Consider the following 16610-nt stretch of genomic DNA (forward strand, 5'->3'; position numbering starts at 1 on the left):
ACCATACTTTACCCAAGTTAATTTTCTGCTTCTGCTCTTCACTGTCCATTCACTTATCAAATATTTATTGAGAACTTGTCATATGCCAGGTACTTTTCTAGGAGCCGGGAATATGGCAATGAACAAGACAGACAAAATCTTGCCAAACTTCTTCAAGCTGTAGGCTATATTTTCTCCTTCCACTTTCACACCACCCTCTTAGTCATTACCCCCCTGCCACTTGGTTTCTTTTCCCACCATCATGATAAAATAACTCTCTAAAGATCAGTCAGTGGCCTTCCAGTCCCAGTATTGAGTGCTCCACTTTTTGTCCTCGTCTTCCCTGGACCCTGTACCACTTAATAGCATCTGATTTCCACAATATTTTTTAAAGTCTTGGCTCCTTTGGCTTCTCTAATGTGCTACTGGCATGATTTGCCTCCTGCAACTGTTATTGCTTCTTTCTTGACGGGTTCTCTTGCTGCCTAAAGATTGGCATTCCTAGAGGAACAAGTATAAAGGACATAGGGACAATAATTAAGGGGGGTGGAAATGGGAGGGAGGTGGAAAGCATGGGGCGGGGTGGGCTGGGATGGGAGAAATAGACAGAAAAGTGTACTTGAAAAATAATTTAAAAAAAAGATTGGCGTCCCCTCAAGTTCTATTCTCTACTCGTTTCCATTTCCTCTCTCTCAAATCTTTTTGCTTGATGATTTCCCATGGCTTAAATCTTTGGCTCTAGATAGAAGTATCGTAAATCTACATTCGCAGACCCAACCCTCTCCTAAACTCTAACCCCACATTTTGAATTGTATGCTGGAGGCTTCCATCTGGGCATCTGGTCAGGATACCAGCACAGTCTGTTTAAAACTAAAAGCCGTTTTTATGCCACACGGGATTCTCCACTGCAAACAACAGAAACCCGCTGTGGTTAACTGAAGCAGAAAATGTATTCACTGGGAGGACATCAGGTGGTTCACGGGGTCAGCAGGGATCCCAGAGGACCGAGCACAGAAAGTGGGCAGGGGCCCAGGCAATCGAGGGCACAGAGAGCACTGCCAACTGCACCCCATAGGAGGAGTTCGTTGAGGATGCTGCCCTGGAGCTGATTGTCTCCCTTTATTCCCCCACACACCATCACTGCCCATCTGCAATTTTACAACTACCTTATGGTGTTGGTCCCTAAATTGCTGGTTTTTTGTGTTATTCCTCTGAGATTAAAAGACCTGGGCTGGGGCTTCCAGTTGGTTAAGATCACATGCCTGAGTCCCAGTTGCCGAAGATGACATCTGATTCCCTTCAGCTTCCCATTAAAGGAAAGGGGTTCTGATGCAGACCAACAAAAAAAAAATGGCCATTACCCACTATATTTTCTTTTCTTTATCACCTACTTTTTTTTTAAGTACACTTTTGCATTTAATGCTGCCATTATTCTCTTCATCACTGGGAGTTGCAGTCTGAAAGTCTCTCTTCCTCCTTTTCCTTAGTTTCTGAGACAATCAGTCATCCAGGTCTGCAAGGTTGTGGGGTTTTTTTTTTTTTTTAAAGATTTTATTTTAGACAGAGGGGCAGGGAGGGAGGGAGAAAGAGAGAAAGAAAAACATCAATGTGTGGTTGCCTCTTGGGCACCCCGTCCTGGGGACCAGGCCTACAATCCAGTCATGTGCCCTGACTGGGAATCAAAGTGGCAACCCTTTGGTTTGCAGGCCAGCACTTGATCCACTGAGTCACACCAGCCTAGGCCTGCAAGGGTTTTTGTTGTTGTTGCTCATTTATTGAGCAAAAGTTTCCCTTCAACTTTTTTCTTCTTGGACCTTTCTGCAGCTACCACTCCACTGTAGCAGCCTCCTAATTGCTTCTCCTACTTCCACTGTTTCCTCCAATTTATCCAGCCACAGGTTAATTTTTCTGTAGCAACACTTTGATCATATCACTTGTTGCTAAAACTACATTGTTGATAGATGTCTCAAGAACTTCCGGTGTTACTAATTTTTAGAGTTGAGTATTCATGATTGTCTCCTTTCCACTAATACACTGCTATTAACAGTAATTTTGTGAAAGGATGCTATGAATTCCTTGTGGGGAAAACGTACATGGTTATGGTGAAGAGATGAAAATGATCAGTTATTATTATTATTATTATTTTTTAAATATTTTCTTTATTTATTTTTCGAGAGAGGGGAAGGGAAGGAGAAAGAGTGGGAGAGAAACATCAATGTGTGGTTGCCTCTCATGCATCCCCTGCCGGGAACTGGCCTGCAACCCAGGCATGTGCCCTGACTGGGAATCGAACTGCGATACTCTGGTTCACAGGCCCGCACTCAATCCACTGAGCTACGCCAGCCAGGGCTGATCAGTTACTATTTTTAAGGCTTGCCCAACATCCAGTAAATGTGATGAAGCTCTAGCACATAGAAACTTTACTGGTTCTACAATCTCAATAAATTTAAGCCCAGCATCATGTCATGTGTTCTGGGTCAGCACTGGGAAAACAGCTCCACAGCCCAGCTTCTCCTTACTAGTCATGAGTGGCAGCAGCATCAGAGCTACCGAAGTTAACCGGGCTCCACATCCATTCACTCACTCAGGCATCCACGCAGCAAATCCCCCTAAATGAAGCATGGTTTGTGATTCCCAGGGGATAGATTTCAGTCTCATAAGCTCTTGCCAAGAATTTACATACAGCGCTGCTAATTGCTTGATTCTTTTCTGAGGTCCAGTAAGTCTAGAAAGTCTTAGTGACAGATAACAATCGTGCCAAGATTGGTAAAACAGTTATTTAATAACTATGATATTTTAAATCAGTCTCTAAAAGTACAGTTTGCAGGTATCCAAATGAATATGCTCTGCAACATATTTTGTTTTTGCACTTTAATAGTTTTTAGAAATGAATACCTTTATATCATTAAAATAATATAAAAGTGAACACCCCTGTATTCCTCCCCACCTTTTTCTTTGTCTTTTCCCCACTCAATTTCATTTCTCAGAGGCAGCTACTTTTTTTTTTAACACTTTAGCATATATCCTCTCATCCTCTTTTTTTTTCTCTTGCAATAATTTAAAAATTATCCCTAGGCATTATTCATGGTTAGGAGGAGCTAGATCATCATTGCCATATAATATAGTCTTTTATAAATTTTTGGAACTTTTTCATATACTGCTTATGTTAAATGTAGAACAAAAACAAAGAACCCCTTTCTTCCACTCAGATGTTATTAATTTTTTATTTTATAGACTAAAGAAAAACATTTCCATTTTTTTCTCTATTATACTTATGCTTATGTGGACTATAGCTTTATGGAATCTACACAATTCCATGACTATAGGATTTAGTTTTTTAAAGTAACACTAAGACAATGAAATAAAAGGAGTGGAAAGCCTAGCATAATTAAAAATCAAACAAACCCAACTTAATTACTCTTGATAACACTTTTAAAATGTCTGAGGGAAAGTCAAGAAGCCAAAAAGAGTTTATAGTTACCTTTCAAGGTGATCTAGCTAATGAGAGTAAACCAAAGAAATCAGTGTAGGATCTTATTTTTCTCCAAATCTTAGGGCAAGGCTTTGGCAATAGGTGATGTGTATCTTCACAAGCATTCTGAACTCCTCCCACAATAAACTCATTTGACGTAAAGGGGAAGGTAACTGTACAGAATCAAGATTCTGTGCATGAAGAGAACATTTAGAATGTTTATTATTTGATATAACAATATTTAGCTTTTTGCAATAATTAGATTCTTAGAAAAATGGTACACATTAGAATGTACATTGACCTGAATTAAATTGCATTTAAAGGACCTGAAGTGATGAGCAAGGGGAGTCCTGCATTGAAAGTAATCGAAAGATAAGTCCTAGCCCTGGCTGGTGTAGCTCAGTGGATTGAGCACGGGCCTGTGAAGCAAAGGGTCACTGGTTCGATTCCCAGTCAGGGCACATGCCTGGGTTGCAGGCCAGGTCCCCAGTAGGGGACACATGAGAGGCAACCACACATTGATGTTTTTCTCCCACTCTTTCTCCTTCTCTTCCCCTCTTTCTAAAAATAAATAAATAAATAATTTTTTTAAAAAGATAAATCCTATGTCCGAGTGAAGAATGTAAATAACTACCCCGTAATTTGTAACTGGCTAGTATACTTGGATTTTTATGTGTTTGATGATCATGTACAGTATGTTTTCTTTTTGAGGGGTTTATATTAAACCTTCTATTTTAATATGGTACTAATTAAATAGTTTATAAGATCTAATTTTATAGATATAAAGCAGAAAAATTAATACCGACCACTTTAAAAACAACTGGGCACTAGTTGAAATAATGTATTCAAATTGACTAGTTTTCAGGGTTCTATGTTTGTTAAATACTCAGTAAATATTTATTGGACAGCTATTTTTTAACAGTCACAGAGTACGTAAAGGTGAGCAAAAACAGACACTACGCAAGCCCCTATGATAATAACAACAGCTAATACTTACTGTCCATGGAATAAAGGGCCTTGTTCTAAGGGCTTTACATGTTACATTGCAAACCCTCAGTAACTCTAGGAAATAGAAATTATATCATCCTCATTTTACAGTTGAAAAAAATTAGGCACAGAATGATTAGGCAATTTGTCCAATGTTCAAAAGGCAGTAAGTAGAGAGTTGGGATTTGACTGTAGGCAGTATGAACCCAGAGTGTGTGGTCTTAACTGTTGGGATGTCCTCACTACTTACCCTACTTTCTAAACCCTCCCCCCTTGTAGTGTACAATATAATGGGTAAGGCCCATTAAATAACCACTCAAGGAAATGAAAATTTATAATTCTCAGAAGTGCCATGAAGAGGAGTATGGCAGAAACTACTATTTGGCTCACTGTTGCCAAAATGTTTCTCTTTTCCTTCTAATTACAGAGTTAGAAAAAATATCTTAGCCTTACCTGCCATTAAATGTAGTCATGCAACTAAATTCTGGCCTATGGACTGTGGATAAAAGTGAGGTACACATTTCTGTGCCTAGAACAAAAAAGCTTCCTGATTGATTCTCCATGTTCTTCAACCACTACTTCTATTCACTGGCTGAAAAAGTGGAGTTCAAGACACAAGAAACCTGGGTCCTTGAATGACTTCATGGAGCTGAATGTCTTGATGATCTGCTGTGGGTACTGATAAGAGTAAAAAAATATTCTTATATTAAACTAACGGAAAATTTGGGATTATTTGCAATAGCAGTCAGCCTGTCTTGACTACTGAAGAAAATGAAACCTTAAAGGTGAATGCTGTTATAAGGAAAAAAGAACTAAAACATGTGACCTTGAATTCCTCATTGGGTCAGGAATGGTGTGGGAACAGATTGGAGGTTGAGTTACTGTTATGTCATGGCAAAGGATTTGTTACAACTACTGCTTATAACAACTTAGAAGGTGGCACACTAGTTGTGTAAGTAAGCCTATAGCTCTAGAGGAAGTTTTGGGAAAGAGAGTAGTAGGGTGTGTTGGCTACTGTTTGCAACCTGAGTAAAGCATTGTAAGAAAGAGAAAAGGCTCAAACAAGAATGCACTGATTTGCAAGCAGAAATAAAAGAGAATTAAAGAGAAGTCCAGAAATTTGAGGGCTGAAAGATTAGAAAGCTGACTATTTCTAGATTCCCAAATATATAACAAAGTATTAAAAACTTTGAGTAAGGTCCATTTAGACCCAGCCTCATAGCAACGACCTGATTAAGAGCGCGGTCTCCTCATCCAAGTCAGTGGCCTGAAGATAGCCCCCTATTAGATTGAGAAAGACAAAGAGAGTAACTGGGGAAGGAAAGCAAAGACATAAACCACGCTTGAGAATTATGTATAGGAAAGAACTTTGGGTGTGGTTATTGGCACATATTGCTGACTGGTAGTAAACAAATCAGAGACCTATACCTTTTTGAAGGATCATGTTGTCAAACAAATCCTTTCATTATTTGAGTTCGAAAGTAAGGTTTGGATCTCATATTTGTAATGGTAGGAAGTGAGTTGAGCAGTCTGTAGGGAAGGCACACTTCCCAACACATTTTTGCAGAACAGCAAAGCCGAGGAGTACAATGGACAAGGGAATCCTTGGAAAGAACAGTGAGATTTAAGTGAAGAACTTTCCTTACCCTTCATAATACCTATTCCGGCAGGAATCTGCAATTACTTTGGTCACACAACTGCTGTAATTCTCCATGTATTTGTTCTTTTTCTGATTGAGCTTTTATTTCATAGATGTCCTTGCCTTTAAATGAAAAACTTTTGGTTGGCTTTACTAGTTAGGATGAGCATAGATTCCTTTTGTAAAAATAAAAGTGACTAAAACAGGCATGTTTTATGAAATAAGCTTCATGGGTTCCTTCCAAGGCTCTAGGCTAGGGTGCCTTTCCACTATAGTCTCACTTACATTCAAGTTATTGCTGTGTTTTCATTTAGCAATAGATTCCAGAAGTACTCTGATGACCCCCTAAGATCCTGTCATGGACGTGCAGGGCTAGAGGTTATAATGTGATACAAACATATGGCTGGCACTTTAAGTATGTGGGTAGTGTGGGAGAAACAAGGTTTGAAACATGAGCCAGAAGCAAGTCTGGGAAAAACTCTTCTAACCACCAGATACGTATCACTGTAAGTGAAGGGTAAGGAAATTTTGGTTCTTGCTGATGTCAAACCATAATGGAAATTCTCTCCTGTTGGGAATATGCTTAATAATGCAGTATGCATAATTTAAAATTCACCTTATAGTTTATTTATTTTTAGAAATGGGCATTATGTGAAATAGAATCAATCAGAATTTCTGGAGCAATACTACAAACAGCCTGTACCATACATACAAAGTGAGTTTTTATGCATCCCAGCTATCAGTAACAAAGAGGAATTGAATAACCATGCTAGAAACTAAAAACTAAATTATCTTTTTATCCTATTAAAAAGTTATTTTTACAATCATTGTCACATTCATAATACTCATCTCCTAGGCTTGCTGTGACATTGAAATGGGGTTACGTTTATAAAGCACTTGAGTACAAAACCTGTCATATAGCAGGATCCCAGCAAAGGATATCTATTAAGAAAAAAAAATCACATTAAGAGATAATCAAAGAGTATACAGCCAAGAGATTTAGGGAAAAAAAGCATTGAGGATATGTTACGCAGTTAATTAAATGTTGTCTCTCTCAATTTTTGTCTGTAGCATTTACAGACTTCTTAAAAATATGTAATTTATTCTAATTTCTTTTCTCAGTCTAAATAAATACTCCATCTAAGCTAATTTGTATTTGTAATTTTTGTACTCATTTATCTCAAAAGAGCCCCACAAATAGTAAAACCTTCAGGCCCCACAAAATGTGGATCTTTTCTGAATTAAAAACAATACATATAGCCCTGGTTGTCCCTTTCATCAAAAGGTTGCTTACGGGTTTGATTCCCAGTCAGGGCACACACCTACACTGGGGATTTGATCACCAGCTGGGGGGTGTACAGGAGGCAACTGATTGATGTTTCTCTCACATTGATGTTTCTTTCTGTCTTTCCCTTTCTCTCTAAAATCAATAAAAACATATCCTCAGGTGAGGATTAAAACATTACTACTACCAATAATAATAATACATATCAGTATATCAAGGCAAGTTCCTATTCTTTTAACTGACATGATGGAGAGGGTTACATGCAGACTCAGAGCAGCAGGTGTCAAAATCAAGGACTTCTTAAACATTAAGTGGTTAGACTTAACAGAAACTCACAGGAATGAAAAAGTCCATAGTAGGGGAAACTTTGGGTAAATAATTTCATTTCGAAGGAGGACACTTTAGGCATTATTTTTTCTGTAACCTAAATTTATCTTGGCTGCTTTATGGCCAGTCTCCACATAATATGGCACTCAGAAAATATGCAGGTCTTGTATCCAAAAAGAAATGAAAAGTAATTTAGATCTTTAGAGAAGATTTTTAAAGAGGCATCTAAGGGGAAAAGTATACTGCAAGACAGCAACAAAATGTTTAACAAGTGTTTCAACTACCTAATTCCTCTAAGTCCCTCTCCTTAGGACAGTTGTTACCTCTTTTTAAAAATTTTTAATTTATTTTTTTTTATTGTTGTTCAAGCACCGTTATCTCCACTTTCCCCCCACCAATTACTTATTTCTTATCTCTCTTCTTCTTTCTGTTCTCTCCTGCAACTCTCTGTAGAATGTCTTATTCTACCCTAATTCAGTTCTTTATTATTGTGTAGATAAATTTAATTCTTGAGCATCTTAAGTTCTCTTCACTGCTCTGATCCACACAACCAACTCCCAGGAGGGACTTTGGAAGGTCTTTAAAAGGATGGAGAAGAGGAGTGGATGAGGGAGGGAGAAGGAAGATAAAGCCTGTGTGTACTTATTGTTTTGGTTTAAGTCCAGTCCTTCCATTTGCAAATAAATAAAGTGAGGCCCAAATAAGTTTAGTAGCTTGATAGTCATCTATTGAGTCACATGGAGTTGGACCTAAATTTAGGTTTACTTCATTTCAGTCCTTTGTTAATGTTCCCTAGTAGGCAATCCTATGATCTGCCCTACGGTATTGTCTTGTCGAAAGAACACCAGCAGGAGTTTAGAAGCCTGGGTTCTTGTTCTGCTTTTACCAAGCTCCATGACCTTGGGCAGGTCATGTCCTTTCTGAGGCTCAGTGTCCAACTTAAAGGGTAGGCAAATTGAACTGTTGGGTCCTGTCCAGCACTAATATTCCTTGCTTCTGGTTGTCTTGGATCCTGTGGCTGTAGCTGTGGTGGCCTAGAGCTAGTCAAGAAGACTCGCCCCTATTTGTCCTTCATCCAATCGGGTGGATGAAGACTGGTGATCCTTTCCTGCACTCAGTTGCCTCTTGAGTGTCCTAGCAGTATAAAGGGAGTGACCATCTCCTGCTTGGGGCGCGGGAGGGGGGCGGTTGCTTCCGACTTTGTCTCCCCAGGAAATGTGAAGAGAGTGAATCCTTCCATGAGCATCAAAAGCCGGAGGCCCCTCCTTTACCCCCACCCATTTGCAACCAGCTTCCAGACCCAAGTCCTAGGTCCTCAGCAGGCCCACCATGCAAACTCAGCCACCAGTCCCGCGTGAGACTGTAGGAATCCCCGGCCGAGGCAAGGTGAGAAGGAAGGGTCGCCAAGACTCCGCCTCCGTATCGTCACGTGGGAGGCGGAGTCGGAAACGTGACGGCGTGCGCTGGGGCGGGGCTATCGCTGTGCGCGGGCGCGGGGGCGGGGCGCGGCGCTGTGCTCGCGGCTGCTGCCTGGGAGGGAGGTTGGCCAGGCAGCGGAGCGGCGCGGCTCTCAACCTGACGGGGAAGTGGCCCTGGCGGCTGCGACTAACTACCCCGAGGCGAACGGACTGACCGACGGACAGGCGGGAGACGGGGGCGGAGGCTGGGAGCCGAGCCGGGTGACTGAAAGAGCGAGCGAGTCAGGCTCAGCGTCGGCCACTCTGTCGGTCCGCTGAATGAAGTGCCCGCCCCGCTGAGCCCCGAGCCCGGCGCTTTCCCCGCAAGATGGACGGTTTCGCCGGCAGCCTGGGTGAGTACGGTAGGGAAATCCTCCCTCTCCTGCGCACGGTGGAAACCTTGTTCCTCCCACATACAGCCCGGGCCCTGTTCTCCACCCTGCCCCTCGGGATGCCAGCAGTCGTGCTGCACATGTTCCCCTCGAGGCTGCCGCCCTTGCTCAGGCTCCGGTCGACTCAGAGCCCCTCCCCCCTGGCCCAGCCCTCCACTGTAAGACCCTGCTTTCCTCTCACTCCCCCCTTTCTCACTCCTGGCCCTCCTTTCCCGAAAGTGAGAACCCCTTCTCTCAGAGGGGCCCCAATAGCTGGTACACCTCACCCCATACGCTCACGGCTCCCCCCCACAGCACCACCTTCGTGGTTGGGACATCCCTTCTCAAACTCTGACCCCTCTTCACGGTACAACATTCCTCCCATTTTCCACACCCGAACCCTCTTTCAGAACGGGGACGGCCCTTACCTACGCAGAGGCTCCGTTTTAGTGTAGGGACCCCGTTCCTCCTCAGGAAGGGGGCACTCCGCCCCCCAAGTCTTCACTTTAAATTTGGAGACTTCTTGCATCTCTCACTAACTGACAACTTCCCTTCACTTCTCTGAACATTTTGCAGTGGTGGAGAGAACCAGAAAAACTGAAGCATCATTTGCCTAATACAGAAAAGGAAGAGGTGTATCCGTGTTGGGGGACCCTCTTTAAGAGGAATGAAAGCAGAAGTATTTTCTGGCTCTGCAAGCGTGCTCGGGAGGAGTAATCCTGCCCAATGAATGCATAGGAAAGGGGGCCTCTATCAGGGAAAGAAAGGATTCTCCATTTTTGGAGTATGTTGTGTTTGTGGAATGGAGAAAGGGAGAGGTTATTAAGTAGGCTCAAGTGTCCTTTGTGTCCCCTTTCACCCAAATAAAGGTAGTAAATTTTGTAACTGGCTACGGGAATCAGAACTCGAGGCTGGTACTCAGGGCCCTATAACCTGAGTCTGGAATTATTGTTCTTTGAGGCCACTGAAATCTGGTTACTGTAAAGATTGAACTAAGTTGTTAAGATGGTGAGAGAAACAGTTTCTGCTTTGGCTGATACTGCATTTATGTGATACCTGCTGCTGGATTTGTATTTTGAGTATTTTATTTGGAGGTAGCTTGTATTCAGACGCCTTTCTTTTTTTTTTTTTTTTTTGCATTTCTTGATAATTAATCCTTAGTTGGTTCATGTTCATGGATATGATCAGGCCATGGACAATACTTTATTCAAACATGTGGGGTTTACTTTAAATCTAAAGTAAAAAATAAATAAATCCAAGGGTAACGGATCCATCATAAGTATTAACTAGAAAAACCATAATTTTGGTCCTTTCTCTGGGGAGGAAAGAAAAAGCACAGATTAGAGTGTGTTGAGAGTGAAGTCCTAAAATAGGCAACTGAGTGTTACTCTTTCCTCCCCAAAGGCACCTGTTGTCCATTATCTAACCTTTGATGTCTTACAATTCCTTACATAGTGAGGTTGTTTTCATCCTTGGGCTCCTTTTAAAGGGGCATCAACTTTTCACTGCCTTTTTTTTTTTTGGCCTCCTGTCCTAATCTATTTGCTAATTCCATTGGACTGAAAGACTTGTCTTATATAGTCACCAATGGGTGGTCATGTGTAGGGCCAAAATTGAGTGTCTTTAGGGATGTTGGAGGCAGGGAGACCAAGCCGTCTGCCCTGTTGGCTCCTCGGCCAGTAGAAATGATGGAGTCGCTGGTACTCATAGTACAATTAGCTGTTTTTCTACTCTCCTGTTGGTTCTGAGGACTTCTGGAAGTGTTTTGAGGAAGTCTTTTTCACCAGTTGGGGCACTAAGGTTTATTCTGATAAGGTTTATTGTGGATATACCTTGTTAAGTAACTGTATCCCATCTTACCCTTTCATGAGGCAGCTTACGAGAGGGACTGAAAGATGATGGATTTCAGTTAGGACTCCCATGTTTCGTAAAGAGTGTTAGAGCTCACCCCAATATTGGATGTTTTCTTACTCATTTGATGCCATCCTTGGGGAGGTACATTGGTGCACCTTTTCCTTTCTTTAGCTATAGTGTTGATCAGGAACAGGGGTGATGCTGGCCCCTAAATTGAGGAACCTGTGTCAGTAGAGGGAGTATTTTTTTGGAGCTTCTCCTGATGAAGATGCCTCTCAGTGGGAGTACTGTGCTTTCTCTTTCTGCCCCCCCCCCCCAAGAGTAAAATTAGGCCCAATCTTAATTGAAACCTTTAACGGTTGGGGTGGGGGAGGGGTTGTGCTGGTATATATTACTGGTAGCCTTTAAACAGAGCTTTGCTCAGCTCCTGCCAAATTGCTTGTTTCTGTTCCCTGCAGTTCATTATTAGTCTAGAGCAGAGAGTTACATTGATCTTTATTTTATTAGGACAGCCATGAATGTAAAGGCAAGCACTTGTATTCTGGTAGATGTTTAAAAACTTTTATTTAACCAAACAAGAATTCAAAACATGCGAAGTTCTTCTGAGGTCACAAGTATTGAAAGCATTTTATTTATTCTCAAGGAAGTGTATGTGCTAGATGGGTTCTTAAAAAATGTGGAAAAAACTATATTTTTATAAGCAGAAAAGTTAAGTGCTTTATGAACAGAATGGTTCTAGAGAAATAGGTATTTAAGAGGATCTTATGATGGATCATTTTGTAAGTGAAAAACTTAAAATTTAAACTGTGCCCTTGATTGTTGAGTGTTTAGATAAGGAAGACACTTACGTGCATTTTATAAAATATCTAATGGCAATTAAAATTATGTGTAATGGTTTTTGAAATCATTGAGAGGAATGTTAATTGATTGGCTGTGTTATATGCGCCACATTGAAAGCATAGACCAGTTGTATAACTTTAGTTTTACGCACGAACGGCTAAAGGATGCTTTTAATCTCTGCAGCTGATGAATTTCAGGCAACTTGTCTGGCAGGTGCTTGTATTCTGGAATTTCCCTTAGGCTAGTATCCTTTAGTTTATGAATTATGGTAATTAAAAATGGCAATACTTTGGAAACAATTTTTTAAAAACTTGGGGGAGGGCAAGTACCCTAAACTATCTTAATGTCCTGCTTGTAAACCACTATATACATACATACATATACATGCATACATAATACACACACATCCACAAATTGTATATACAGTATATATTTTAAATCTCAGGTATATGTTCAAAGGTGGGAAGCTGTCGACATGGCTTTTTTATTAATTTTCATAAGGCAGGGAATAGGTGCATTTCATGCCTAGTCTTTTTAACATTTTTTTTTGTAATAAAGGCTTTCATTTTAAGAGTTTTTACCTTGGAATTTACTAGAGGTTAGTAAGTATAATTTATACTTTAAAGACAACATATGTTAGCTATGTTAGTTTTAACTGTTTCTGCTCCAAAGAATTAAAGAAAAAAAATGGAACAAACTTCAAAAAGTTTTTTAAAGAAAAATTGTAACGAATGAAATTGTAGGGTTGGTGTATATAAGAAACATAACATTCTGAGTACAGGGTATGTGAACAAATAGTAGCAGTATACTTGAGTTTATGAAAAGGTTTAAGAAAAGAGTCCTTTTCCTATTGCTGTATTAGAACTATGATTCTTTCAATTACTCTTGCTTTCTTAAAGAAACAATGCAGTCTATGATTTTTACATACTAATCTAGTCCAAAGCATTCTTTATATATTTAGTCACATAAAAATGTTTCTCATGTAATAATATTATTGAGAATTTTTTTCTTAACATTTAATTACTTATTGGTTGTCTGTTGTAGGGCTGAAGATACAGGCTTGAGTTACTTATATAAGGTCACAGGAGTAGTAACTCTTACATGGTCCATACAACATCTATAACACAAGTCAGAGTACATGTATGTAGGTTAACACCTATTTTGTGAGCAGAACTATGTTTGGTTGTTTTCATGGGAGGGACGATCTATGACAGGCTTCTCGCCTTTTAGGAGCTTACGATCTGGTTTTAAATAGATATTTAGAGATGTTTAGGCATAAGGAGGGAAGCACCATTTAGAATCCTGTGCCATTAATGTATCAAGCATGTAACTTCTGAGAGAACATTTGGAGATTGCTAAATTTATCTCTACAGAACCTGGCTTTTTAAAACAATGAAGTAATTTATTTAGCAGTTCAAATATTAGGGAATAATATTACTAAGGTTTTTTTCTGCTTAAGTTTGAATAACACATGGTAAAAGTGCTCTATTAATTTCACGTATATGAGTCCATTTCTATAATGTAAAATTTCAGTGTGCATAAGAAATTTGAGAATAAAATTTAGATTTTAAAACAGATGAAATCTAAGATGTTAAAAAAAAGTAAGGAAATAATTTACCTCATCAACTATTGCCTCAGTGTGGAAGATTCCCAGTCTACAATATACTTTCAAATCTGTGTACTATAGTTTTAGCTGTCTCAGACTGTTGTAATGCCTTAACTTTGTTTATTGATGGGTAATTTGTAGGAAGCTTTATCTCATCTAATTAACCTGGGGAGAGAAGAAATTTGCCTTACATAGGTAAGGAAACTGAGGTTTAGAGAGTTTACAGTTTTTTAGAAAAGACTATTTGTGTTCATTTTTTTTCTTCTACTTTACTGGGGGAAGGGAGTGGTGGAGACTAATTTGTCAGGTTTGTTATTTTATTATTTTAAATAATAAAAACAGTACAAGAGAATAAAGAAAAATGAATTTATTTCTAGCTTATCTCTATGCATCTGGTGTTAATATTTTGGTAAAATTGTTTTTAGGTGTCTTCTATGTATACTCTTTTTACATAGTTAAAATCATACTATAGGTATAAGTTTGCTCTCTTGTTTTTTTATTTTTCCCTCCATTGGCTCCTGATAATTTATTTTTTTACTTGAATTCAGATTTTTCTGATGGAGTCCAATATTTTCTCTCATTACTGACTTTTCTTAACTCCTGTACATCACATCTAATGTACCTGAATCTGAACTGTTCTTCCTCTAACTTAGCTTCTTTTTATTTTCCACTTTCTGTAAATATCACCCAGGATTGAAATCTCAGAACCATGTTTCATTCCCTGCCATTTTTGCCTACTACTTTAAAATCTCTTCTAAGATTGTCAGTTCTTATTTTTTCCATCCCTTCCTTGCATTTTTCACCACCACAATTCAAGTACTTATTATTCCATGTTCAGATTATTGGTAGCCTCAAGAATCTCCACCTGTTCAATTTATTGTTGGGATGGGGGTGGGAGGAGGGGAGCTTCAGATTAACTTTCCTAAAGCAGTGATTTGATTGTGCCGTTCACTCTCAGATTGCATCACTGCCTTAATGACTAACTTTGAACACTCTAGCCTTGTTCTCAAGGTCCTCCATTGTTTCTTTCTGCTGTCTTAATATATTCTGGCCAAAATGACGTATTTCTTGTTTCCCAAATTTGGTTGGTATATTTTCATCCCTGTAACTACTCTCAGTACCTATCAAGGCCCAACTCAGACACTCCTTTCTAAAAACCCTTCGTTATTTGTTCCTGTCATTCCCAGCCAAAAGTTTTTTACCCATAAACTTTTTTTTAAAGATTTTACTTATTTATCTTTAAAGAGGAAGGGAAGGGGGGAAATATCAATGTATGGTTGCCTCTCGTCAGTCCCCTGCTGGGAACTGGCCTGCAACTCAGGCATGTGCCCTGACTGGGAATCGAACCACGATTGTGTGGTTCATAGGCCTGCGCTCAATCCACTGAGCTACACCAGCCAGGGTTTTACCCGTAAACTTTTAACATAGGAGCATTCTTCAGGCACTTATCACAGAGTATCTCTTCTTTCAAGGTATAAATAATTACTACAAGTCTTAGAACTACTGTAAGTCTCATTTCTCCAGCCAAAGTATAAACCTGTTGAAGGCTGACACTCTTATATTGTCTTTGAAATCTCATAGCAGAGCAGTGGTGATTTCATGATCCAGTCAAATTTGGGGAAGAAATTAGGGGACCAGTGTATAATTTGCAACTTATAACCTTTACCATTATTTCATAAGAGAAATAATTTTGAAGGCTAAAAAGATGATCATACACAGTCTCAGAATTCAGTCCTTTAAAAACTCATTATGTTAAATATTAAATAACTCATTATATTGTTCTTATTTTTCTCATTTCACCTAAAATGAGTGAAAACTTTGTTCCAAATTTTATTGGCAGTCTGAAAAGAGCTCTGCATCAGGTTCTGGGGTGGTGATTTTCAAGCGCAAATCTCGTGTATGACATATTATTACGGATTTAGAAGTTGATTTCTTTGGGGTCAAGACCAGCGATAAAGAGGAGGAGGAAAGGAAAAGAGATTATAAAACATTGGTGATTCACATGCTATTGCTTCAAGAAACTTTTCGGTTTCATATTTTTGCTTTCAAATTGCAATGTAAAATTTATTTCCTACTCTGGGCAACAGAGGAAAGATACACTTCTCATTGGCTGATCCCTATCTTTGAGAGACAGGTGAGAGGCTGATCTAAACATGGAATGGGAGGTGAACAATCTGAAATAGTTACAATGAAATGTGTTCTCTGTTTTTGAAGTTTTTAGAACCTGAATATAATAGTGTAGTTCATATCAATAGCAGCAAAAATGTATCTGTAGTTCTAGTATCAGTTTAATTGAGGCAAACTCAGTATGCAGAAATGTGGTTTTATAAAAACATATACAATGGGTGTGTTATTTACTTTTTTTTTTTTTTTTGCAAAATAATTCACTATATTATGTTTCTGGCTTTCCTGATGAAGTTTGTTTCTTGACTGGTTCTTCCCCTCCTTAGCTACTTAAAATGTTTCTAGTCTTTAAGGCATGGCTCAAGCACACTTTTTTTCCCTGGAAGCTAAGGCCTGACTGTTCTAGTCTTGCGCACATACCATTGCACTATGGTGCTCCTCAAGTGCAGCAGACTGAGTGCTTACACCTAAGGGATCTGGGAGTGTAGCCAAAACTTAGAGTTTATTTAGCTTCAAAATTCATATGATAATTTTGCAGCCATTATAATAAGGATTGATTCAGATAGCAGTCATTGATGCTAAATCTAGGGGATATTTTGATGAGCAAGACATTTGCATGGTCTTAAGGATATCTCCCTATATATTGCTCATTGGTTGCAAGGGGGAAAA

The 16610-nt window shown here is 39.4% G+C and overlaps 1 protein-coding gene across 4 annotated transcripts in view; it reads left to right on the forward strand.

The window, feature by feature from the left end:
- EML4 (EMAP like 4) overlaps positions 1 to 16610 on the forward strand; it is a 208170-nt gene that overhangs the window by 51014 nt on the left and 140546 nt on the right. The window contains exon 1 of one of the 4 annotated variants that reach the window (XM_037162074.2): positions 9197 to 9499. The exons of the other annotated variants lie outside the window; for them this stretch is intronic. Coding sequence (XP_037017969.2) covers positions 9475 to 9499 — 25 coding nt within the window. The 5' untranslated portion in view covers positions 9197 to 9474. Of the gene's footprint in view, positions 1 to 9196; positions 9500 to 16610 lie in introns of those variants that run through there. 4 annotated transcript variants of the gene reach the window in all.

Source organism: Artibeus jamaicensis, unplaced genomic scaffold (genome assembly GCF_021234435.1).
Source record: "Artibeus jamaicensis isolate MK-2021 breed Jamaican fruit bat unplaced genomic scaffold, CSHL_Jam_final contig_465, whole genome shotgun sequence".
NCBI classification, from domain to species: Eukaryota; Metazoa; Chordata; class Mammalia; order Chiroptera; family Phyllostomidae; genus Artibeus; species Artibeus jamaicensis.